The sequence below is a fragment of the Nilaparvata lugens genome, chromosome 1 (genome assembly GCF_014356525.2).
Source record: "Nilaparvata lugens isolate BPH chromosome 1, ASM1435652v1, whole genome shotgun sequence".
Classification (NCBI taxonomy): domain Eukaryota; kingdom Metazoa; phylum Arthropoda; class Insecta; order Hemiptera; family Delphacidae; genus Nilaparvata; species Nilaparvata lugens.
Window position 1 is genome coordinate 39,082,321 of NC_052504.1, and position 25,803 is coordinate 39,108,123.

General features: G+C 33.4%; 3 protein-coding genes across 5 annotated transcripts in view; 1 reads left to right on the forward strand and 2 right to left on the reverse strand.

Moving 5' to 3' along the window:
• Positions 1-10,711, reverse strand: part of LOC111064613 — a 75,560-nt gene extending 64,849 nt beyond the window's left edge. The window contains exon 1 of the mRNA XM_039433252.1: positions 10,487-10,711. Within this exon, the coding sequence (XP_039289186.1) occupies positions 10,487-10,568 (82 nt within the window). The 5' untranslated portion in view covers positions 10,569-10,711. The remainder of the gene's footprint in view (positions 1-10,486) is intronic.
• LOC111064611 (solute carrier family 35 member F6) overlaps positions 1-25,803 on the forward strand; it is a 51,489-nt gene that overhangs the window by 3,798 nt on the left and 21,888 nt on the right. For all 3 annotated transcript variants that reach the window (XM_039433269.1, XM_039433278.1, XM_039433285.1), the window contains exons 4-6: positions 379-535; positions 1,344-1,514; positions 2,173-2,283. In XM_039433269.1, coding sequence (XP_039289203.1) covers positions 379-535; positions 1,344-1,514; positions 2,173-2,283 — 439 coding nt within the window. The remainder of the gene's footprint in view (positions 1-378; positions 536-1,343; positions 1,515-2,172; positions 2,284-25,803) is intronic.
• LOC111064612 (transmembrane emp24 domain-containing protein 1) lies at positions 11,005-12,086 on the reverse strand. The gene has a single exon (XM_022352365.2). The coding sequence runs from the start codon at positions 11,748-11,750 to the stop codon at positions 11,037-11,039; it is 714 nt and encodes a 237-aa protein (XP_022208057.1). The 5' UTR covers positions 11,751-12,086; the 3' UTR covers positions 11,005-11,036.

Sequence of the window (25,803 nt, forward strand, 5' to 3'; positions counted from 1 at the left end):
AGACTGCTTCATTTCCATGTCAAACCAACAATCCAAGCTACTGTATCGATGTTTCAATGATTCTATTAACTTCAACTCTGACGTACTGCGTTGATGAACATGGAGCAACTGATAGACTGATAGTCTTGCTTTACATTAAATGAACCAAGTTTTTTAGTACCTCCGTACGTATTTTAATTTTTTGAAATGAAATACTTGAAAAGATCATCTGTTGTAGGTATATCATTCTAAGGTGAATTTAAATTTCATAATGAGCAATAAATGAAATCCGTCATAGTAATATCAACCTAACCTGGATTGCCTAACCTTGCTGTCTCGGATTACTAAATTCCTTCTTCAACTATGATAGGATTTCTGAATATTTATTTTCCATTACAGCCTACATTGGAAGAAGATGAACACGAGCTCATCAAAGGCAATAAAGAGTTCAACATATTCTATTTCTTGCCACCGGCCACATTGGATATGTGCGCAACCTCGATCATGTACCTTGGACTCAATCTCACTTATGCATCCAGTTTTCAAATGCTACGTGGTAAGAAACGTTTCACGTTATTTTTATAACGTAATAGTTGTTTGTAAAGCTTGACTTCAAATTTTTTTGGGATTAATCTTAGGTTAGGCGCCAGAAACGTATCCGAACTGAACAAGTAAGTTGAAAAAGTACTGTTGAATTCGAAGTAAAATAGTGAGTCATTAGTTTATTTTGAATTCAACAGTTCAATTTATTAATTAAATGAAAAACTTGAGAACAAATAACTAACTCAACAGAATTATCTTATTAACTTATTATTATAATTTGCCCGGTTGCAAAAAGCCGTTTCAATTTTGTGAATTGAAGAACTACAAGACTCAACCTATTTCGGACTATGTGTTATCTAAATCTGGGAGAGGAATAGCACAAGGTTACCTTATTTTTTCTCTCTCTCTATCATTTTAATAATGTTCTTATTGTATAAATGAATAAAGAATAAAAAATGAAGAATTTCACGAGAACCAATCAAAAGGCTTTTTCGTAAAGAAGGCTTCTCTGATTGGTTCTCGTGAAATTGATCACGATTAAAATTTAACCGGCTTTTATGCAACCGGCACTTAGTCTTCTTATTTCAATTTACAACTTGAATATACATTTAAGTATACACTCACTATTTTATTTAAACATGCTAGGTATGCTAAAGGTAGAATTTGTTGTAAATTTATATTTAAACTTGAAATATTGGATCATGTTTAGTGGTATCAAAATAGATTTAAAATACTGTAATTCCATTCATATACTGCTTAATTCAATCTATCGCTTTTGAACGGTGTATGTCTAACATAATATGAAACTTTTTCTATTCCAGGGTCTGTCATCGTTTTCACTGAAATTTTCTCAATGATATTCCTGCAGCGACAATTCAAAGCCTTCAGATGGGCAGGCATATTCGTGATAATAATCGGCCTTGCCACTGTAGGCCTCAGTGATCTATCAGAAAACAGCAGTGACAGCTCTTCATCTAATCAAGTAATCCTAGGTAATTTTCATTCCATTATCTATATCCTACTTAAAAGCCTACCAAAATATTATTCAACTCAATCCAATTCATCTAGTCTTATAATTTTGAGATGTTACATTCTAGTCTTATAATTTTTAGTATTTTGAATTCTCTGTGTTAATTTTTCCCTAATACATTGCTTCAAATCTCAGTATGCTTATCAAACTAATAGATGAAGATGTTCTATAATCGTGATGTAGGAAATGATTGAACAATATGAAATACGAGTACTAGATGCACTCAATTGTGTATTTTATGTAGAATAAAACTACAATTTACATCTTGAAATTGAACTCAAATTTAGATTTTTAGCTTATCTATGTTGGCAGTTCAATTAATTCTCCTTCTTGTAATGATAGTTCTGAATTTTCTCACTTCCTTTTGAGTTTTTTTAAAGTTTGTTAAATCAGTTTTTGACTTCAGAGTAATTTTGTGATGTATTGTGATAGAGTATGATGATGTATTGTGATGTATCGTGATGGTATGTTAAACTTTTGAGTAGCATTCTGGATCGTTACTGAAAGTGTAATTGAAATTGTAAAACTGTAATTTGATTATTGTAAACATCCTATTAGATATCAATCATACGTCCACTCCATGTTTATCTGTGTCTATTTAATTCAATACATCTTTCCAGGTGATATATTGATTATAATTGCTCAAGTTATAACAGCTACCCAAATGGTTTACGAAGAGAAATACTGCATCAGGCTAGATGCCCCACCACTGAAAGCTGTTGGCTGTGAAGGTAAGTCGAATAGTTTCTATCAACAATTTCTATCATTAAGCCGATCCGCGCATGTTATTATTCACACATTGAAAAATTTGACCCTTACAAATTTATCTTCTTATGCAATAAAGAGTTTACTTTACGTTTCGTAAGATAACAGCTACAATGCTGTTTATAGATCAGCTGTGCTAAATTCTAAATAGTTTATTTGACTTTCGATCTCAAAATTCTATATTTTTTCCAAAGTTTGGAAATTTCTAATTAATTGTGATTGATTCAATTCAATTTAGAAGTATTTTTTTTTCAATTTAAGAATGATTTTTGTGTGTTCTGAATTTTAGATTGAGTGTGTAATTGAAGAATGTTGAGTGACACATATCCTATCTACATTTGGACTGTTGTATAAATTAGAATTGGAACCGTTTTGGGCGTATAAGCCTGTGGTACTTTTCTGTAAGTTGTGTAATTCTCATTGATTAAATAAATAAATAAAAAAATAAATAAATAATATGCCGACTATAACATTGTATTATATTGACTGGCATGAATGTTAAATTGTGATATCCTGTCTGGGGACGGGCTAATACATTTTTATTCTTTACAAAAGTTGGAAAATTTATGCTGATAGGCCATTTCAAAGTTTGTTGAACCTGTCTATCGACAGGCGAGATTTATTTCTGAAAAGATTTTTTTTGGGGAGAACAAACCCCTTGTTTTTCGTGTATTTAATAATGATAATCTTTATTAATGAAGACAGCAGGTTGAAATCCATTTTGCCTCCCTCACAGAATGCAATAATAATAATGAACAGTTTAAATTCAATAAGAAAATTGAACTTCAATAAACTATAAAGAATACAAGAGAAAAAAGAAAAATACAAGAATAAATAAAATAGAAATTATACATGAGAAATATTTATCAATAAATATAATGATCATCTATAATAATCGTACCGTACTAAACATAATCCATCATAAGAGAACCTATGTCTATTAAAGTAAACAAAAATGAAAGTACCTATGTCTAATAAAATGAACAAAAAGGGTAAAAATAATGTCTGAATAATGCACCACCAGATAATAAAAGAAGAGAGAAATAAAAACAAGAACAAATCACAGAAATAGACGTGAAAGTTTACTGTATGCTACTCTATATTGTGTAAAATATCACATGTGTATTTTGAATCATGACTACCAATTAGTACTGATAATTGCAGTTTGATAGGATAAATCTAGTGTGCATATTCTATTTGGGTTTATCTGAGTTCATTATCAGTTATCACTTGATTTAATTGAGTGGAGAACTTCAGCAACTCCACTTCAGGCTACTATTGCAACCTCAACCTCTGCCCTGGGCACCTGATCACAAGGAGAGGACGACTAGTAGGCTACTAGTGGTTTGTTACTTAATAGAGTAATTCAATATCACGTTAAGCAGTACTACCATATCGTGTTACTTAGTAAACGTATATTTTGTACTAGTAATGGCACAATCTTACTGCTGATCCTTGATTGTACCAATTTACGTATATTTTTCACTGATTTACATTCGTTTCCAAATAAACAAACATTTCTAGTCAGATCTTAGCGTTTTTATATAGATTTCAGCGGTTATTGATAATTAAATATGTTTAAAAAGGTTTCAATCAATGAGATTGCAAAAAACCCTTCACCAGTTTGTTTCTACTGTAGGCTAGTAAGTTGCGTCCCCTTTAACATGTGCTGGAAATTGTAATCACATCTCACATTCAGGATGATGCCCGCAAATATCCAAATAGAAAACTATGGTTCAACTGAAGACTATGTAAACTATGTATTTGGGCAGCGAATGTTATATTCGGAGGTTAGGTTCAACTTACACTTACGCGACTCAGGTCGAAAAGAGACTCAACTCTAGTCGAGAGCATGTGTTTCCAAATGGTGACACTCAGACCAGTCGACTCTAGTCTCCACGACTGTCACCATTTGAAAACACATGCTCTCGACTACAGTCGAGTCTCTTCTCGACCTGAGTCGCGTAAGTGTGAGTTGAGCCTTAATGTACGGTATGTTCCAAGTCAGTGATTTTGGAAAAAAATCTTGAACTTCCCTCTTTAACTCTATGCGTATTTCTTTTTCAAGAATAGTCCAGTCAATATAGACATAAAAAAGGGGGTGTGATTGCAATTTATATTGTAGTTCTGATTTTTTAGTTTATTATTTGGATACATTGATTGATTGAGTACTTTATTTATGTAGATTACAATATATACTGGCTTTTACACTTATATACAATAGCTTACAATACAGCAAAATTATAAATGAATTTACATAATTTAGAGTAATAAAATAATTATTGAACTGCATATGATATGAAAAAAGCAATTGGTAATAGCTATAGTTAATATTGTTATGCATCTACATAAATTGGCGGAGCTTTGGACATATCAATGTCCATTCTTTAGAAAGAATATTCAAAATATCCTTCCCACTAACTCTCTACCAAAACTTTAATTTCATTAATTCAACTAAGGATTTATTTATAAATGAAAATATTGTAAAAGTTTTAATTAATATGAAGATTTGAGAGAAAAAAACTGAAAATTGATTAAGTAAAATAATTATACAGGTAAATAAGATCAAATAATTTATTAATAAAATGGAGTATGCTGAAAGTAGATCAGGGTAATCAACTTTCAATAATATACAGCATTATGCAGTGGATGATTAAAATAACATGAGTTTATATTATATATATATATATATATATATATATATATATATATATATAATTTATTCTATAACAGGTTTATAGGTTTGTATTGGTGGGATGGTACCCACCAATATGGTATGTGATCGTTCTAGGGCCGGACAGTTTCAGTCATTTGTTCCAAAAGATGTTTTTTTTAAGTCAGGATGAAGCTCGCTCGGCTCTCGATGGACCTGATAGAAACAGGAAGTGCATTCCATGCTCGACAGGCACTGACTAAAAAGAATTTTGTGAAAATAGTGGTTCGATGGTTGGGTATCCTTAAAGTACTTTCTCCGGTTCTTGTATGTGAAGCATCTATCCTCCTACCTTCAGAAAAAAATTTGAAATCATCTTTTAAATAGTTCGGGTTTCCGTATTTCAAGATATCTCTAACAAGCTTGACTATTCGAAAACGTCTTTGATCGGGAAGCTTCAATATTGAACTAGCAATGTGGGCTGGGGTGATATGATCATGGCGTTGTAGAGAGTAGACGAAACGTAGATAATAATTTTGGCAACGCTGTAGTTTATCATTCAGAGTGACTTGCATATCGTTGAGAACAGAATTACAATACATGAAATGTGGGAAGATAAGAGATTGAACCAATAATAATTTAATGTTTCTGGGGAGGATATTGTGCATTTTCTTCAATGCGTGCATGGCTGAGAATACCTTTTTACAAGTTTTGTTCACTTGTTCTGATCAGTCAAGAGTATTATTCATAATAATGCCTAAACTTTTAACTGAGCTACAGTAAGGAATGTCATTACCATCTACACTAATTTTGTGAATCGATTCAAGGTCGATGCTATTTATAAGACGAGAATATCCTATTATAATGGGTTGTGTTTTGAAGGGATTAAGCTTAAGGCCATTTTTCTTTGTCCATTCAACTATCGAATTGATATCGTGATTCATTATTCCAACTGGTCCATTAATTTTTTTATGGGACAGCTTAAATAAATTTGAAGGTCATCTGCATAAGTATGGAAGCTGGAGAACTTGATAATGGAAGAAAGGTCATTAGCATACAAAGTGAATAGGAGAGGGCTTAAAATTGAACCTTGTGGTACTCCATGCATAACGTTTTTCCAATTTGACTTGTTGTCACCAACAGAAACACATTGTTTCCTACCTAAGAGATAGGATTTGAACCAAACTAGGGAGTTGTGACTAAAACCAAGAATAGCTAACTTATTTAAAAGAACTTTATGATCAACAGTATCAAATGCTTTAGAAAAATCAAATAGGGTGAGGATGGTGCATTTTCTTTGGTCCATAGCTGCCCTTATATCATTAGTGACACCAAGGAGAGCTGTCTCAGTTGAATGGAATTTCCTAAAGCCTGATTGAAAGTTATGAAGCTTTCTATTGTTGTCTAGAAATTTTACAACTTGAGCATGAATAAGTCTTTCTAGCACTTTGGACAATGCAGGTAGAATACTGATTGGTCTGAAATCCTCAACTTTATTGGGTGATACAACTTTATTTAGAGGGCGAACTAGAGCAAACTTCCAGTTTTCAGCGAAAATGCCTTCTTCAAGTGACTTGTTGAAAATATATGTAATGGTTGGTAAAACAGCAAATAACATCTTCTTGATAAATTTAATAGGAATTTTGTCTACACCCGTAGCATTACTATGAATACGTTGAATTGTTCTGAAAGTGTCTTCTTCTGAGATTGGATGGAAATGAAATTGATCAGTAATTGGTTGTATATCCAAGTTTGTAACCTGCTCTTCAAGATCATTTATATGATTACCAATGACAACTTCGTCGCGTTGGTTGGAATGTGAAACGAAATTATTTATATTAGCTAATGGTAAATCAATTTGGGGATTTGATTTTTGTTTGCCAAGCCCGAATTCTTTTATTCCCTGCCAAAGTGATTTAGAGTCTTGTCTATTGTTTGTCATGAACGAATTCAAGTACCTAATCTTTGAGTTCCGTAATTTCTGTTTGACTCTATTTCTAAGGCTCCTATACTCTATCAAACTGTCCAAGTCGAATGTCTTTTTAAATTTTCTATGTGCTTTGTCTCTACACCCCATCATCATAAGTATGTCTTCAGTTATCAACGGTACTCGTCGTTTTCTGTTAATCCTCCTTGTCACATAAGGTAGGCTACATGTTTGTCATACAAAGTCAAAGTCCAATTCTCGAATGTCTTTACCATGTCATCAACTGAGGGTAATGCTTCAATGTGATGCCATGGAGTCTGAGCCACATCATTCATGAGAGAAGTCCAGAGCCAATTTTTTTATGCAAATTTTTTTTTGTGATACAGAGTGGCCCAAAAACCTCGTATTCTCGGTCCATTTACCAGTTTTCAGCTATTTCTGCCAAATCCAGTAATCAGACAGAAAAATTTGCTCTTGCCATTTTTAAAGATTATGAAATTCTGAATAAAATGAGATCATTCGGAACTCTCTATCTCGAATGAGTAGTGATTTATGATTTTTAAAAATGATTAAAATTTAAAGAAAAAATCAAATTTGAATTATTTTAGTTTATCAACAATATCTTCCGATTGTTACCATTTAGATGTATAATTCAAAATCCCTCAGGGAGGATATTTATATGCTCTAGAATCTGAGTTTAGAATCTCATTTAGATTTCCAGATACACCTGACAACAATGCTCCTTGTATTGTGAAAATTATCAGCTTCAACCATCATCACCAACTACATTGTCGTCACATAGTTATTTCGCACAATGATATAACTTCATGAAATTATGTTCCATGAGAATCACCCGTCAGATGCACTTCATTTAAGCATTTTCTAGTGGAGAGGCGCGTATAAGGACACCTCAAGGATCATGTATCATAACTAAAATTTTATAAAAAAATTCCTCTTTTAGTGTATTTTAGCCCATATTTAAATAAACAGAAAAATTCCCAATTTCTATATTCAAAGCTGTGTATCTTGGTAACCCGAAATGATAAAAAATGGTACTTGGCCTCCTCTTTCATGTGCGGTGAATGAATTTTGTAAAAATATAATCATTTTCACAGTCTCGAGAGTTTTTCGATAATAAACAGTCATGCAAGATGGATTTGAGGCAACGTAGCTTATAGAGCATGTAATTCTCTTTCATTTGAGACCAATCGCCAGTTTCTATCATGTATCTTACTCGTTTTAGAGACTCTTGAATAACAGTGAAATCGCAGAAAAAATGAGAAAATAAAAATAATCATTTTTTCAATCGGTTGTAACTTTTGAACGGTATTAGAATCAGAAAAACGATTCATGGTAGCGAAAAGAGGAGAAAATTCTCTACAATCTTGACTACTTTTTCGATATTACTTTAGCGAAAAATCTGTGATACGTTAATCATTTTCACAGTCTCACATATTCAAAGTGGCGTATCTTGTGGAATATTAGAATCGTTTTCTTGATTCTAATACCGTTCAAAAGTTACATCCAATTGAAAAAATGATTATTTTCATTTTCTAATTTTTTCTGCGATTTCACTGTTATTCAAGAGTCTCTAAAACGAGTAATATACATGACAGAAACTGGCGATTGGTCTCAAATGAAAGAGAATTACATGCTCTATAAGCTAAGTTGCCTCAAATCCATCTTGCATGACTGTTTATTATCGAAAAACTGTCGAGACTGTCAAATGAAGGAAATATCGCAAATTCCTTGATTTTTTGAAACAAACGTATCTTACTTCATGATTATATTTTTACAAAATTCATTCACCGCACATGAAAGAGGGGGTTCTATTCTCCAAATCAAGACCAAGTACCATTTTTTATCATTTCGGGTTACCGAGATACACAGTTTTGAATAAATAGAAATTGGGAATTTTTCTGTGTATTTAAATATGGGCTAAAATACACTAAAAGATGAATTTTTCATCAAATTTAAGTTATGATACATGATTTTGAATCGCCTTGACGAGCTGAGAAGAATGAGCTGTAGAACAAGGAGATCTGACCATTCTGTCAAAAGTTATAGGTGTTTGAAGTTTTGATCCTTGACGTATTCTTATGGGTGCCCTCCCACCCGGAAATAATGGAATTAAGTGTATCTAACGGGTGATTCTCATATAAAATAACCCTCTTCTGATTATTTCAGCCGAAATATGTTTTTTTGGTTAAGAAGGCCTTGAAAAAGTATTATAATGAGAAATTTGTATTTTTACTGAATTATTTGTTTTATATTTTTGGGTGTCCCCCCCCGTCCCCCTTTACTAAATTTTAAAATTCCTAAGTAATCCTGTTCAGAATTAATTGCTCTTTCACGTGATGTGTGGTTTTTCATCATTACTAGTAGAATATCCAAGTTGTATAGGGTGAAAGTGGTGAGTTTGCATAATTTTGAAAAACCCTTAAAAAAATACCCCATTTTTGGACTCCGGAACCAAAAACGGTAGAGTCCTGCGCGACCACTCAATTTATTGGAAATTCTATTTTCTTTAATTTTGTCCAGAATGATTTTTCTTGAGAAACTCAAGGTTTTTGAGATTGAATGAGAAATTCGAAAAAAGTCCGAAATTTTGGGGGTTTTGGGGGTGAAGCCGCCCTCTAGTGTGTCAGCAAATTTCGGATTCGAATTCAGCGCCCCAAAATACATATAGAACCGTCGAGAAAAATTCTTTCGGGGCTGTTTCCTGAAAAACGACCATTTGACTGGACTAATCGTATAGATTCCTTTTTTGTGAAATTCATTTGAAGAGATAGACTTATTAAGTAGTTTTTAATCGTAGTTATTCCTGATTACTTTGTAATTTATATGACTTATAAAAAATAATAGAATAGAAGAATAAATAATTTCAAGTACCCCGAGGACTAAAAGTCGTGTTTGGGGCACCATCATATTTTTAATTAAGAAAAAAATTAACAATGAATAATATTTTTCTGAGTCGGAACTTGCATAATATGACAGGGTAAGGAATTTTAGTTTAGATAATACAGGTATAATTAACATTTCCCTCATTTGAAAAGAATACCGTAACCAACAATTGATGCACATTCCAAGCAACTAGCAGACTCATAAATTTTATTTTATAAATTTCCCTCCATACTTATCAACATTATACGAAAACAACTCATGTATCTTGAATAATCTTCACACAATTTCCAAGAGAGAAAGAAGACATCCATTCATCCAATGAAACCCGCAAATTCATGTCTATTCTAGTCTTGAAAATAAACTCTCCACATCATTTTGTAATAGAAGCCAAGCTTTAACTTCATTTTTAAAATGTTTTTTTTTCATCTATTTGCTTCAATTCTACTGGTAAGCTGTTTAATGTTTGGGGGGCTACATACAAGTAAAATCTTCAATTATTTATTTTATTTATTATTTATTTTTTATATCTTCAATTATATATTATTTATATTTTATTCAATTATATATCCTTATTATATTTACTTAGTATAATATTTTATCTTACAGAAGAATAGTGATAAAAAATGATTAATTTCTATTATGAGAATGAGACTTTACACTATTAGTCGAACAAAAATGTACTCACCTTTCAAACTAATTGTTTCATTTCTTCGAAATGCGAATTTCCTGTTCCATAATCTGTTTGGTCTTTTCTGTACATTTGCCATGATCCCTTTGTAAAACTATCAACTAGAGGTTGGCACACTTATAACTGTTAAAAAAACATCAAGTGCTGGTTAAAAAAAGTTCAATCACTTGGAAAATTCTTTGTCAATAATCACACTCCAATGCATTGTTGCTTGCTTAAATATAACTGAATAAATTGTTTGAAAGTAAAAAACTGTTATCAATTTTCAATTCCACTAATTCAGGAAGAAATAAAATCTTTTCTTATCAAGGAAATGGTTAGCAGGTACGGTACAGTAGCATGAAAACAATAATTTTATCAATATTAAGGATGTCATCCTAATGCTTTAGAACATATTTGAGTGGAAGCACTCACTGCTTATTGAGGAAGAAATATCAAAGCCTTGAAGTATTAAGCGGTTTTTATATTATTAATATAGATTTTTGTAGTGGATGGGCTACTCAAAAACTAACTCATTTCAAATAAATAAAATTTTAATTTATAAACATTAGAGGATATTGAATAAACGTGACCATATTCGACTCAACTTTGATTTGCTGTCCAACAATCCCCTCACAACCAACACTTGCACAAGACTTACAAAAATCATTGTAATTATTTGAATAATTGAGAACAAAGTGACACGTGAACTGTTCCTCTCAAGAAGATGCCGATCTCTTGCTTCATTAGACCTTGACATATCTTGAATTTGCTGAACCTCAGTTAAACTTGAATGGGCTTTAAATAAAGAATGTTTGATTGAATCAATTATGATTTTGTTATCGTCGTTTTCCTCTTCAAAAATTCCATTCGAGCTTAACCAGTCCTCGTCGGCCTCATCCACATATATCGCCAGAAAAACAATTTTGTGATTGAACGCACTAAAAGTATTATCCAAGCAAAAACTATGCACACCAGCGTCTTTCACGTTGAATTGATGACTTTCTTCAGAGCCCTTATAGTCAGAAATAAGCTGTAAACCGTCCGGACTAAAAACTTTGAAAGTAATGTCCAACCCTCCCTGACCACCGGATATCACTAGGTACTCGAGAGTCAAGCTCTGGTTCTCTTCTAGATGCTGGTAAAAACATTCCTGTTTACCTGGATCTACCAAGATTGTTAACTCAACATCTCTTTTCATCGCGCAACATTCACCAACCATTGATATTAAAAGAAATAAAGTTTTCACTTTAAATTGCCACATATTGTTTCTAACATCCATGAATTTTTACAACACGATCGGCAAACACAACCGTCCAATCTCTCTGAAACTCAGAAACTACTTGAACAAAATCTTGAATAACCAAAACTATACCTTGTTAATGTTAGCTCACGTCATAGATAAAACGTGTGTTGAATGATAATTATTGATAGCACCTAAAACTGGGTGACTGCAGATCGAACAGCTGGGTAATTAGGGCATTCAATTAAAGAAAGTCGCTATCTTTCTCATTAACTCCTTATCTCCCCGACAAATTACGAAACAATACTATCTGCTACTGTAATTTATTGACACTTAACTAACACTAATATTCCGCGTTCATTGAAAAGACGTGGTCTACTGAACAGTAAATGGGAAACATGAGATTGAAAATGCATTTGAACTTTGATTATTTACATGCTAGGTTCTAGATTGTTTAATCAAACAATACTCATCGAAAACAATCGTTTTCACTATATGTGTATTTTTTGTGTTCAATTTGATTTGGTCTGGAAATTCTCATAGAATAATAAGATTATACTAAATAATCACCGAAAGTTTGGTGGTATCATTTTAAAACTCAGTCCACCTAAAACTTCAGGTCTATTCATTTCTTATCATCATGATCTATATTCCATGATCCTCGCTCAAATGTCAAGCATCACACTCAACAATAAAGTTGGGACATTCCCTAAAACTTTGGAAACAATAATGGATAAATTAGATTCCATGCAATATAAAAATTCCAACCTAAAAATTTATTTTTCTATTTTTGAGTAGAAATATGGATAAAAATTCATATTCGATTACTAGAACTGAAAATGAAGAAGGGGAAGGGGGAAGAATGAAAATGAAAATAAATCACATGTCCTCCCCCGTTCACTCCTTTCACTTACTCCAAACATGCAGGGAATTTAAAACTCTTATGAAAAATCTAATGCGTGACCTTGGAAAATAGCTGGGAAATTAATTGCTTCACAAACTTTTTAAATAATTGGTGAGTGACGATGAATCGAGGGTTTCGATAGAAATCAATGGTACAAAATTGATCACTCTTTTCAGTAATAACTTCTAATACCAACCTCTATTAAAAACTTGCAGGTAACTCGTGCTCCGCAAGGGTCCAAATAAAAACTTGTCCTACTGAAATCTTGAAGAATTTAAAATAGGCCTATTACCATTCTCGGTGAAGTATTGAAAAAGATCGATTGATAATAAGTCTGAATAAGTAACTGAATATAATATATGACTTATAACTAAAATATATAATAACTGTAACTAATAAAAATGTTACTGAGTGAGTAACTGATATTTGGATAAGTAACTGGCTTCGGGGGATTTTAATGGATTTCATTTATATAGATAAAATTATCCAACTCCAAAATAAATGATTTAATAAAAATAAATTAATTCTAAACACCGAAGACAACACAATTATTATTCGAAGCAGAGCAATGTCTTTAACCTGAGGCCGCACTGCTGTATGGTTACACACAGAACAGTCATTTTGTTTTTAGTCAGGGGGTTTAGAATAAAATACATGGATTATAGAGCAGCACACACTCTTGTCTACAATTTATCGACGGCTGTTGGATGACGCAATGATTATAACAGCTGATTTTTATTTCTTTGTGTGGCCAGCTCACGAATCTTCTCCCATAAGGATTACATGTAAACTTTGAAGGACCGTAGGAAAGAGCCCTGAAGTCGGATTATACATTTGATAGGCTATAAACCTGGTCCTGAACATAAGGAACACAACTAGAAAAAATCATCAAATTCGATGTACACATAAAAAAGTTATTGAACGTCAAATTTGAGGCTCGATTTTTATTTATATAGAAGACTAGCAGGGTACCCGTGCTTCGCTACGGGAATTAAATGTTCAGATTATTTTAGTAAAATATTTATAACCTGAATTCTACCAAAGCCGTTATAATCGTTTTTGAGATCCATCATACAAACAAAAATTGCTTGCTGAATATAACTTGAATAATAAATTAATATAGTCTCGTCACTGTCATAGAATTTTGTATCCGAAAAGGTGCTCTCCCTCGATGAAAATGTTATTGTATATAGGACCGTTTCAAGTTTCATTCAAATACATTTCTATAATACTTAGTTATCCAAAAATCGTTGTCAGTAAGTGTGATGATTAGTTGCGCTGCTATCACCTCAGTTTGAACAACACATTCAACTCTGTTGAAATATACATTCAACTGCGTATTTTAAAAAGCAATCAAAAGTTAGCAATGCCTTATGGTGTCACTCAGTTGCTCTTATCTTGACATCAGGGAATATATTTTTATTGAATCATGTAATGTTTTCAAATTATATTCCAAATGTTATAACCACAGCTGTTAATTTTCTCTCTTCCTCTCTTTAGTTTTCAACAAACGATGAAAATTTCTGTTTCAATAAGCTGCCACTTGGATGATTAATAATTTTTCCTCTCAAGTTATCTCAGAGATGAGACTCATCTCAAATTTTAGTATCACGGGCCTACTATTTGCTAGGAGCATCTTATGATCTGCCCTCTATCGGTAATAAATAAAGAAATTAGGCCACAGCTTGGCATGAAAATTATTGAGTCTAATCATTTGAATTATTAATTGATGTGTTGGGAGTGCTCTGTAGAATAGTCGACTAATTGCAGCGAATTTTGTGGAATATTGAGCGGGGCTTAAGAGTCGACCTCGACTTTATCCATTGGCAATTAATTTCTCGTTGACAGTTATCAAATTAGCAGTGATAATATTATTTTTGCTTTTGCTTGATGCAATTGAAAATAGAATTCCAAATCAAGTCTATTTGGGATTGGTTGACTCCATGGATCTCTTGCTTATTCTGGAATTTCTGGCATAGCCTATCGTTTAAGCTGGTTTACACCGAAGGCGCAAATACATAGATCCACTACATCTGAAAATAAATCTTTCTCTAAACACAGAGTAGTTATTGGCTAAATGTTGATAGCTTAATCCTTATAGATTCTATTAGATTGAACGGAACTTGACTAACACATATGTTCATCAAATGTTCATATTTTGTTAATTACTTTGGTGTAAACACAGCTTTATTCTTCGTTTCACTTATTCAAAAGTGTAAAAGAAGCCAATCCACTGATTCTTTCTTCCATGGAAGTCCATTTATGTATAAGAGTCAATTCATGATAATTAGTCTAACATTTAATGTGGCTGTTTTCTCATGTCCTAAACTTTACTACCATAAATATTAAAGTGGGAATTTTTAAGTAGACATTTTAATGTTAATTTGAATAATTCTGAATAGAGTTTATTCAATCACTTTGATTATTGACTATACCATTATATGATTTCTTTCTTTAATCTTAGCTTGAAACCAAAAGCTCAGGGATGAAAATTTGAATGTAAATTAACATGTAACTTAATTTAATTTCTATCTAAATTGAGAACTTTAGTATTTACTTGTGATTCATTGATATAAATATCAATAGGACTGTCTTGTGTCATGTAATCACATCAATATCGGGGACCGAGCTTAGCTCTGGAGTACAAAAGCATAAAACATTTATTACGAAAGAAGAAATTATAATATCATTCATAGTTCATATAGAAATGTTCTATCTAATCACAGTGAATTGAGATTAATTCCCAGAGGAATGCAAAAATTTCCCTCACAAAGGCCCGGTTGCACAAAAGCCGGTTGAATTTTAATCATGATTAATTCCACGTGAACCAAATCAGAGAAGACCATTTCAAAAAGGTGGATCTACTGGAATTTATCAGGATTGAAAATAATCCGGCTTTTTTGCAACCGCCACTAAGTACCTGATTGAATGATTACAAAAGTTCAACAGCTGAGTCATAATTGTGACACAGTCCCACACACATGAACTCGCTCACTCACTTCTATCATTAACAGACGACGGAATAATTATTATCAGCTGTTTTTCCAAGGATGAGTAATAATTATCCTTTCAATGTCCTTCAGCGAATTTTCCCAGGGATGAGACCTAGTGCAATCGAATTTTTATATTTTAATCCTACTATGCTCTGAATTTCGTGAGAATCGTTAGAGCCGTTTTCGAGATCCGGTGGAATACAAACATATAAACATCTAAATATCTAAATATCCAAACATCTGAACATCTAAACATATAAACAGAAATTATTGCTCGTTTAATAGTATAGAATGAAAGGGAATAGGACCAGCTGATGGAATATTATGTTTTTTTTATAGTTTTTAGCTGATTTTGAAACATGAAAATATCAGGTCCAGTAGCTCAAAAGCCTGTTCAATTTCAATCATGATTATATTCCATGAGAACTAATCAGAGCAGGGTTTTTTTATAGAAGGCTTCTCCGTTGTCTCCTTTTCCGGGTTAGGAATTAACAGACAGGACAACTGGCTCTCTCAAGGCCATAGCTGCGTAGAAACATAGAGCAACAGAGGAACCAATATAACAGAAGCTGAAGAAATTAGTCGCATTTCTATCACCTCACATCAACATCAATTCAACTACCATATGTTTGGAGAGATCGATTTTAAATTTATTTTGCTATCATCCGGTCACTTTCTGTACCTATTCTTCCAGATGTTCCATGAATACTGCAATGTTTTAAAATAAGATCGCTAAATTTGGTAACTCAACTACAGCTATTATAAGCTATAATCTTTTTCACTTGCTCACACTTTCTTTCTCATGTTTTCAACAGAGTATGGAAACTTTTCTTGATCAGCTGCTACTTGAGGGACAAATAATTTCTGAAAGAGCTTCAGCGATTTTTCCCAGAGTTGAGACCTGTTCCAAAATATTTTTTTTATCGCAAACGTACTCTATTCCTGATTTAATAAAAAAATGTTAGAGGCGTTTTCGAGATCCATCAGACATACATACAAAATGTCCGCAAACACACATATTTCAACAGAAATTGTTCGATTAGTACAATTGACTTCAATGATTCTGATTTCATTCAATGAGAGGTTATTTCACATAATAATAAGAAAGGGTATAAAAAGTGAAAATGTCAAACATAATTGGAATCGAAACTAATAACAGCTGGCATAAAAAGCAAAAATGGCAATCATAATTTTGAAATCGAAACAGTAGCTATCATCTTATCTCCATCTGATCTAATGTAAACAAATTATAGTAAGATTCACATCAATGTGTCAGCATTATTTGATTGGGGAGCATTGATGCTATTAATGAGGTATACTGACAGTTTCAAGTGAATATCAACGAACTGTTATTCATATTCTCCAATATTTTTATCGAAAACTATCTTCTATTTTCTTTGATAACACAATTAATATTTAGGAATAATTGATTCATGGGAAAAGTGCCTTACTTCTATGGAAGATATTTTTACATTAGGAAAAGCAACAACAGCTATTTGGCCGTTTTAATAAATAACCCCTTTCTTTCGTCAAGTTAAATTCTGGCCGAATATCCTCATTCTTTGCACACAGATTCCACAACGGACACTTCTGAAGTTTTTAAAATACCCTCCATTCATCATACTGAATAATTAAAATTTCATGGAAACTGTTTAAGCTGTTCACGCGATCTGTCAGATATACAAACAAAATTAGTCTTGATAGAATAGGATCAATTGATAGAACTCCCGTCATAAAAGTTTGTTTTATGAAACATAAAAATTATCCATACTCCCAGGAATAGAAATAAAAATATTTATTATTATATTTATATTCTAATATTTATAAATCTGATTACCCTTTTTAAAATGATTCAACTCAACTTAAGGGCTATAAATAATGCCATTATCAAGTGATTGGAAAATAAATAATAATATAATATTCTCAGAAATAGCTCTGATTGAAGTAGCAGTGCCCAATCAATTTTTCCGCGATAAATGCATTTTAATCTTCAACTTGGTGCCAACCTAATGAAATAATCTCAACTTAATGCCAACCTGACAAAATTATTAAGTAGTCGCCAGTTATTAACTGTTCCGAATAGGTACTCTCTCTAGATTATAGTTCTATAGTAACATATGATATGAACATTTCAATTATAATTAAGAGATTGGGAGAAGAAGAATATGCATGCTAAAAGACGAACTTTAAACCCTTAAAGACCACCCTTAGAGTTGAAATATCGCCAAAAGATTTCTTAGTGAGCACCTAGGACGTATAAGGAAGCTATATTCTGAGTTTTGTTGCAATCCATCCAGTAGTTTTCCAGAAATCGTGATCAGTGAGTCAGTGAGATAAGAATTTTATAAGTTAGTACAGATATAATTCATCCAGTTCCGTGATAATCTTTCCATCTGATGGAAATTGTTGTTTTACTTTCAAAAATATTATAATTTCTTCAGCATTATTTAGTTTATTTGATTATTTTTAATCACCTATTAAATTACTTTTTTTCAAATGTGAGAATATTAATACTGATGGGCACGCATAATAATACCATGACTGCAAAACAAAATATTGAAACCAAAGACCTTTAAGATGCATACCTCTTCAAGGTCTTTGATTGAAACTATAAACCCCATAGAAATAGACACAGCAGACATCTGTGTAATCCACTTGTCAGCTGATTTATTATGAATAATTCTATAGTCTGATTAATCCTATCTTCAGAGTAGATAATATCATATTATATTAAGCGAGCAATTTCTGTATTTATATATCTGGCTATTTATGTTCAACGGATCTCGTAAACGGCTCTAACGATTTTCATGAAATTTGGAACATAGTAGGTTTATGATATAAAAATTTGATTGCACTTTCTTGATTGTCTCATCCTTGGGAAAACTTGCTGAATGACATTAGAAGGATAATTCATCCTTGGCTGAAACAGCTGAGACTTTTGTCGTCTGTGGATGAAAAAAGTGAGTGAGCGAGTGAGTATGTGAAAAATCGAAATATCGCATCCCCGAAATTCAAAACATGACATATAAACACGATCATTTTAGAGAATTGTGTTCTGTTTATCAATAAATAAAAATAACGAGCGAAGCTTGGTGCCCCGATATTATATAGTGATATTGGAGTATGGAGGAATTCCTTTTCTTTTCATTTTATCCTTAAAATTCAAAATTTCAAAAAACACTTGTTTCATCACCTATACATCAACACACAGTTGAAAAAGGAATCAGTTCAAATCTCATCGAATTGAACTGAAAAGCATTTTCCTTGTACACTCACGGACCGTGAGTCACGGTAGCCGCATGCTAACTTTCCTTGTTTTTGCAAAAAAGATTAATTCAAGAATAAGATGCTTTTTTAGAAATGTACAATTGCATTAAGGTTTATGAAACTGAAACTTAATCTATAATGTAAAAGATGTAATCAAACCAAACTTAATTTTAAATAAAATGAAACACGCCTTGACTTGACTCAAGAACAAACAGTTATTTAGTTATTTTATGTTAAGTCCATAAGGTGGGCATAAAACCCCCAGGGACACGTCATGAGAATACAAAAAGAAACAAGTAGGCCAGTCGACCTACTAGTCCAAAAGAAAAACAAATAAAAGCAAGCAAAAGGAAAGAAATTAATCAAAAATAGGCGCTTACCAAGCTGCTGTCCAACATGAAAAACTCACGGAGTGAGTACAAAGGATTATCCAACAATAAGTCTCTCAGGACCCTCCAAAATTTGCCGGCAGGCAGATTCCTAGCCATCACCGGCAGCTTGTTGAAGAGCCTGACAGATAGATGGGCATAGCTCGATCGAGTCCTGCTCAGTCTTTGGTAGGGCTCGTCCAGTCTCTGTCTCCCTCTAGTCTCATGTGGGTGAAAATTCTGCCTTGTTACAAGCTCCCCCACATTTGCATGTGTTCTGCAGAGAGTCTGAAATACATAGAGGGAGAAGACTGTGAGGATTTTCTCTCTCACAAAGAGGGGACGACAGTGGGCAAGACGCTCAGCACCACAAAGGATCCTCAGGGCCCTCTTCTGAATGAGCAATTCTTGTGAAACATCTGTGGCTCCACCCCAAAGCGTGAGGCCATACAGGACTATGCTCTGGAAAAAATAGAAATAGCAGATCTTAAGATAGGAAGCAGGAACACAGGATTTCAATTTCTTGAGCAGGAAAACTACTCTGCTCAGCCTGCAACAGACAGCCTCAATGTGGTCAGGCCAGGAGAGCTTCCTATCCAGAACAAACCCAAGCAGTTTCACCGGGGATCATACTCATCCCTATTTCTGAGGCTGAATATGATTGACTGCGTTTTATCATTGTTGTGAAGAAAGAGGTTTGCAGAAAACCAGTATGTAGCAAACAACCTAGTCTCCAACATCTCGGCCCTCAGTACATCAACTCCATGACCCTGATCGTAAAAAGTGGTGTCGTCTGCATAGCAAACAACACTTCTGCCATCCATGCGAGCTACATCATTCACTGAAATCAAAAAGAGAAGTGGCCCCAGGACAGAGCCCTGAGGCACTCCACAGTTGACACAGTTTCTTATACGAGACAACACACCATTAGCCAGTACAGCCTGCTTGCGGCCCCCCAGGTAGGATTGAATCAATCTAATAGGGGATCCACTGACCCCATAGTGCTTGAGTTTTCTCAGAAGGATTGAATGATCAAGCGTGTCAAAAGCCTTGCTGAGGTTACATAATGTAAGCCCAGCAAGTTCACGCCTCTCAAAGCACTCATAAATTTTATGCAGAAGGAAATCGACAGCATCAGCAGTCGATCTTCCTTCTCTAAAACCAAACTGGGTGGCCGCAAACAAGCTGCACTGCTCACAATACTCAAGGAGCTACTCAGCATTCATTTCAAACGTTCAGCAATCCTTGTGAATAACATCAATGCACTCCCATTCAACCAATACTGACAGACCGACGTTAAATGAGGCACTCAGGCCACCTTATCTCAAGAATACCTAGTTTTAGTAAATTCAATATTACGATTCGATTGTCACCTAACTTTTCAAAATTGAACAAATATTGAGTGAGATATGCAGCTTTATTGATAGGTGACTTACCTATGTAACTCTTATTATGGTTTGAAATAATCTATAATCACTTGCATAGCAAATTGAGATTGTTGCATTATTGACTGTCACTAAAGTTGCCATATCTCACTTAATATTTGTCCAATCGTGAAGAAGTAGTGTGAATCGATTTGTAATTAAATTTATTAGAAAAATCTTGTATTTTTTTGTATAGGCTAATCAACTAATGTTAGGTTATTCCAGAAATAGAATTTTTAACAGCTGCCTTTTGTTTTATGAATTTAAATAACTATTATAATTTTTTAGCACTGTCTATGTCCTGATTATTGTGCAAAGTTTCACTCAACTTGCAAAGTATGTTCAGTCATTACTTAGAAAAGAATAGTAAGTGGAAAAAACAAAATGGTGATTGTGTGAGTATCTAAGGACAGTACGAAAATGATATTTTGACTTATTTCGTACCCAGGAACCCTAGAATATTGGTAGGGAGTTCGGAAACACTCCTCTGAAAATATCAATACAGGGTGGGTGAAAAGTCTGAAAACGGTTTGATATCTCATACACAAAGGTAATTTGATGATGATTGTGATTGGGGATCTCACTCAAATTGAAAGTACTACTTTACTATGTTTACTATGACTTCAAAAATCAATGACTATGAAAATCTGGTCTGCCATTTTGAATGCAACTTTATTTTTTTCAATAGGAATGTGGTCATGCGATACATGATTTCGATATGGAATTTCAATTAAAAATGAATGGCGAAAACCACACATCGATATCTCAAACCGTTTGGTATTGATATTTCAAAGATATTCACATTATTAATCAATACTTTTCAAAGCAGAGAGGGAAGAAAAAAGTATAAGAACGGCTTAATATCTCAAAAAATTGTGATTTGAAGGTGGGTGAGATTGGGGATCCTACTCAAATTGAAAATGCTACTCTACTTTGACTTTCGAAAAAAGAAAAAAACATTAACCAGCTCTCATCGGACTTCAAGAGAGGACAGCCACCCACTACTACTGCTACAAGATCATTTGCAGAAGTAGTGCAAGTACAAATTAAAATAAATAAACAGCAGCAGCAACAGCAGCAACAAGTGACTGGAAAAAAATTAGTGCGCAAGATCACCGAGAAGAAGAACATCGTGATAGTGAAGCCTGCAGTGGTAACAGGAAGTGATAGTGAAAGCAGTGCAAAAGTCAGAGAAACTTTAAAAAAACAATTCCGAAAGAAAAATCACTGAAAATAAAAAAAGCGGTAAACGTACGTGGAGGTGGAGTGTTATTGGTGATGGACCCATCCGAGGACAAGGTAAAAGTTCTAGGAAACAAACTAATATTAATGATAAAGATTCAGAAATTAGTACTCCTTTGTTGAAAAAACCTAGAGTAATTATATTATAATGTATCTAAAGAATTGAGCCAGAGTGATTTAAGTCTAGAAATTTTCAACAGGAATTTCTCAAACACAATAAATAAAGAAAATTTTGATAAAGAATTCAACCCATTATTTAAGGTAGGTAAGAAAGAGAGAAAGTACACCCAAATGTTCTCCTGATATTCGACGAGAAATAATTAATAAGGGACGAATCTATGTAGATTGGACCTCTTGTCGAGTCAAAGATTACACATCAGTAACTCGTTGCTTCAAATGCTTGAAATTTGGCCACACCTCAAAATTTTGTAAAGCAGAAACCACAATCTGTGGTTTCTGTGCTCAAGAGAATCACGAGTACAAAACTTGCCCTAACAAATCACAGGCGCCTATATGTGCCAATTGCCAGAACAAATCAAATCAAATCAAATCAAATAAGCTTTATTCCTCAAAAATATACATTACAGGAAATTAAACACACTTTACATAGATACAGGAATACCCCTACAAGACTATTCGTCTGTGTGTAGGGGTGAGTTCTGGGTAGCCTGAAATATATCAGGCTGCTAAGTTAAATTAAGTAATAAATTAAATTGTGAGGAGAAAAAATAAATATTCGGTTTATAAATAATGAATGAGTTAGATAACTAACTACAAAGAAATTATATTTACTTAAAATATAAATAGAAGTAATTTGAAAAGTTAATGGAAACATTTAAAAGGAATGCTAGTAAAAAAAAAATAAATAAATAAAGATAGATAAAGAAAAAAAATTAAAAAAATGATAGAGCAGGGACAAGCGGAGCCTCAGGTAAGATTTTGGAATTGAAAAAAAATATATATGAAGGGATTTGAATAAGAGAAATGGAAATATCTGGGTGAATTCCAAGCATCGTAGAGGATAATAGATTAATGCCAGTACATAGACCAAAGCAGGCTTTCAGACATTTCTGTGCCAAGGCGGTATAGCCACCCCTCCACCATACGCTTGAATGCCGGCACACTGCATACCTCCATACTGATTCTAATCTCAGCCGGCAGATTCCTGTACAGAAGTTGAGAAAGATAGAAAGGGGTTCTCAACTCCAGTCCATGAGCCACCCGCGGCGTCGCGAATCCATGGTTGACTCTAAATCGTGTGGGGTAGGTGTGAGGAATTTCGGGTAGAATGTTATATCTATTTTTTTTTAGAAAGAGCAGTAGAGATTTTATGTAAAGTTGTCTAATATTTAAAACAGGAAATTCAGTAAATAATTCAATTGTTGGGTAGTGCTGTTCCTTTTTCAAAACTGTTTTAATTATTTGTCTTTGCGACACCACAAGCGGCTCCAAGAGAGTAGCGTGCAGACCCCCCCAGACAAGAATGCCATACTGGATGATTGACTGGACGTAAGCGAAGTATACAGTCTTACAGTGCGCCTTACTCAAAACATGGCCTAGCTGGGAGAATGCATACAATAACCTTCTAAGTCTCTGCTTCACAAACTGGATATGCGGACCCCAACTCAAACCACTATCAACTATAATACCTAAGTACTTGTACTTATTTACTCTTTCTAGTTTTGAGCAATTACAGACAGTTGATGTTGGATCTCTGCACGAATGAAGTATTAAGTCTCTTGGCTCTGGATCTTGCTGGTTACGGGTTGTGATGGGCATGTATTTGGTTTTATCTATATTAACGGTTAAGGAGTTATGGTCGAACCAGCTCTTTATTCTGGCCAAATCAGAAGTAGCATTTTTGAATACATCGTCCCACTGTTTTCCTGATGATACTACAGCTGTATCATCAGCAAATAGAAAGATTTTACTATTAATGTCAAGCAATGGGAGATTGTTAATATAGATTAGGAAGAGAATTGGCCCAAGGGTACTTCCCTGCACAACGCCATAATCAACCTTTTCCAAACCACTTCCACTGTCATTGATCTGGACATATTGTGTCCTGTTCTGTAGGAAGCTCTTAAACCATTGTAGAGCAGTCTGCTTGATCCCAACCATTTCAAGTTTGAACAATAGCTTCTCCCTATCAACAGAATCAAAGGCTTTAGCAAGATCAAGATAAGTTATCATTAATTTGCTTCTTATTTTTACTTTATCAGCTATATATTTTGATAGGTCGAATAAAGCATCAGAAGAGTTCTTAGATTTTTGGAAACCATACTGTGATGTGGATAGAATATTATTTTGGTCCAAGTACTGCATTAACTGGGTCTTTACACATTTTTCAAGAATCTTAGAAATAATAGGCAGAAGAGAAATGGGACGGTAGTTGGTGTAATCATTTTTTGAACCTGACTTATAGATGGGTATTACCTTTGAGATTTTGAGCATGTCCGGAAATTTACCTGTCTGAATACTTGAGTTAATTAGGTGAAGAATAGGATCAATTAGGGTATGAATATTGTCCTTGATTACTCTTGCTGGAATACGATCATGGCCTGGGGCGCTATTACCTCTCATGCTACCGATCACCTGCATGAGATCTTCTCGCGTGACAAGTCGAAACTCGAACACAGAACCAACAGCATGATCGGAATCGTTTATTTCTGGCTCGCCAAGGGGAGTTAAAGAATCAGCCAAGCGCTTTCCCACAGAGGCAAAGAACTCATTGAAATTATTGCTAACCTCGGTTGCAGAGAACAATAAAAAGGATGATAAACATCTAGTAAATGATACAACTTGTCCCTGCTATATTAGAGCAATTCAAAGTTTAATAGATAAAACAGACTAAGGCCAATAAAATTCTGTATTTAGAGCAGAGGTCAAAAACCTTTTCTATCACTACACTTATTAAGAGCCAACTCGAAATTGTGTCATTCAAACAGAAATACGAAAACATAACATTTTGCTGGCTCATCACATATCAAAAACAATCGACTCTCATTTTTCACTACTGTTTAACAGAGTAGTTTTTGGAGCCTTTTACCTTATTGTGATTTATTTATTTTTACTCTATGAATATGACGAGTGATTTAATAAATAATTTTGAAAATGAAATCTCAGTTGAGTCATACAATACAATTCAAGTAGATGATATTTTCAATTTCAAACCGCAAAATTATACCACTGAGCCTTGTAGATTTGTGAATATTTGTCACATGAATATAAGAAGTATGAATAGAAACTTTGATAACTTAGCATAATTATATTCTAGGAAATTGTGATACTAAATTTGATTTTATAGCTCTTAGTGAAACTTGGATTAACGATAGCACAATTAATTACAGTTTGAATGATTATTCAATTCATAGTGTACCAGGTAGACTGAATAAATGCGATGGAGTTTGTATTTTTACTAGGAACACATTCAATGTTGAGAACATAAATTTCTTATACTCGAATGTAATTCTCTAATACTGAGTGTCAGTATACCTGATGAAAATATTAAATTCACAATAGTTACTATTTACCGTTCACCTTCTTCTAATTTGCAAATTTTTCTCAATAGTCTGAATGATTTCATTGATTACTTGAAACATGAAAATAGTCAAAACATGATAATCATCGGTGATACAAACATAGATATAAACAGTAACACAAACTATGTTAATGAATATTTCAATCTTTTGTCATCAAATGGTTTTAAATCTTACATTAATAAACCTACTTGAGAAATAAACGGATCCCAATCATGTATTGATCTCATATTTTACAGAAAAACAAACGATGCTTGTGAGTCTATTATTGGATCAATAATGAAAACAAGTATTACTGATCACTATCTGACTTGTATAAACATTGGTCTTGGAAAAAATACTGGTAGAACTGAAC

Excerpts from the sequence above, each read along its gene's own strand:
- LOC111064612 (XM_022352365.2), bottom strand. The coding sequence starts at position 11,750 with ATGGATGTTAGAAACAATATGTGGCAATTTAAAGTGAAAACTTTATTT.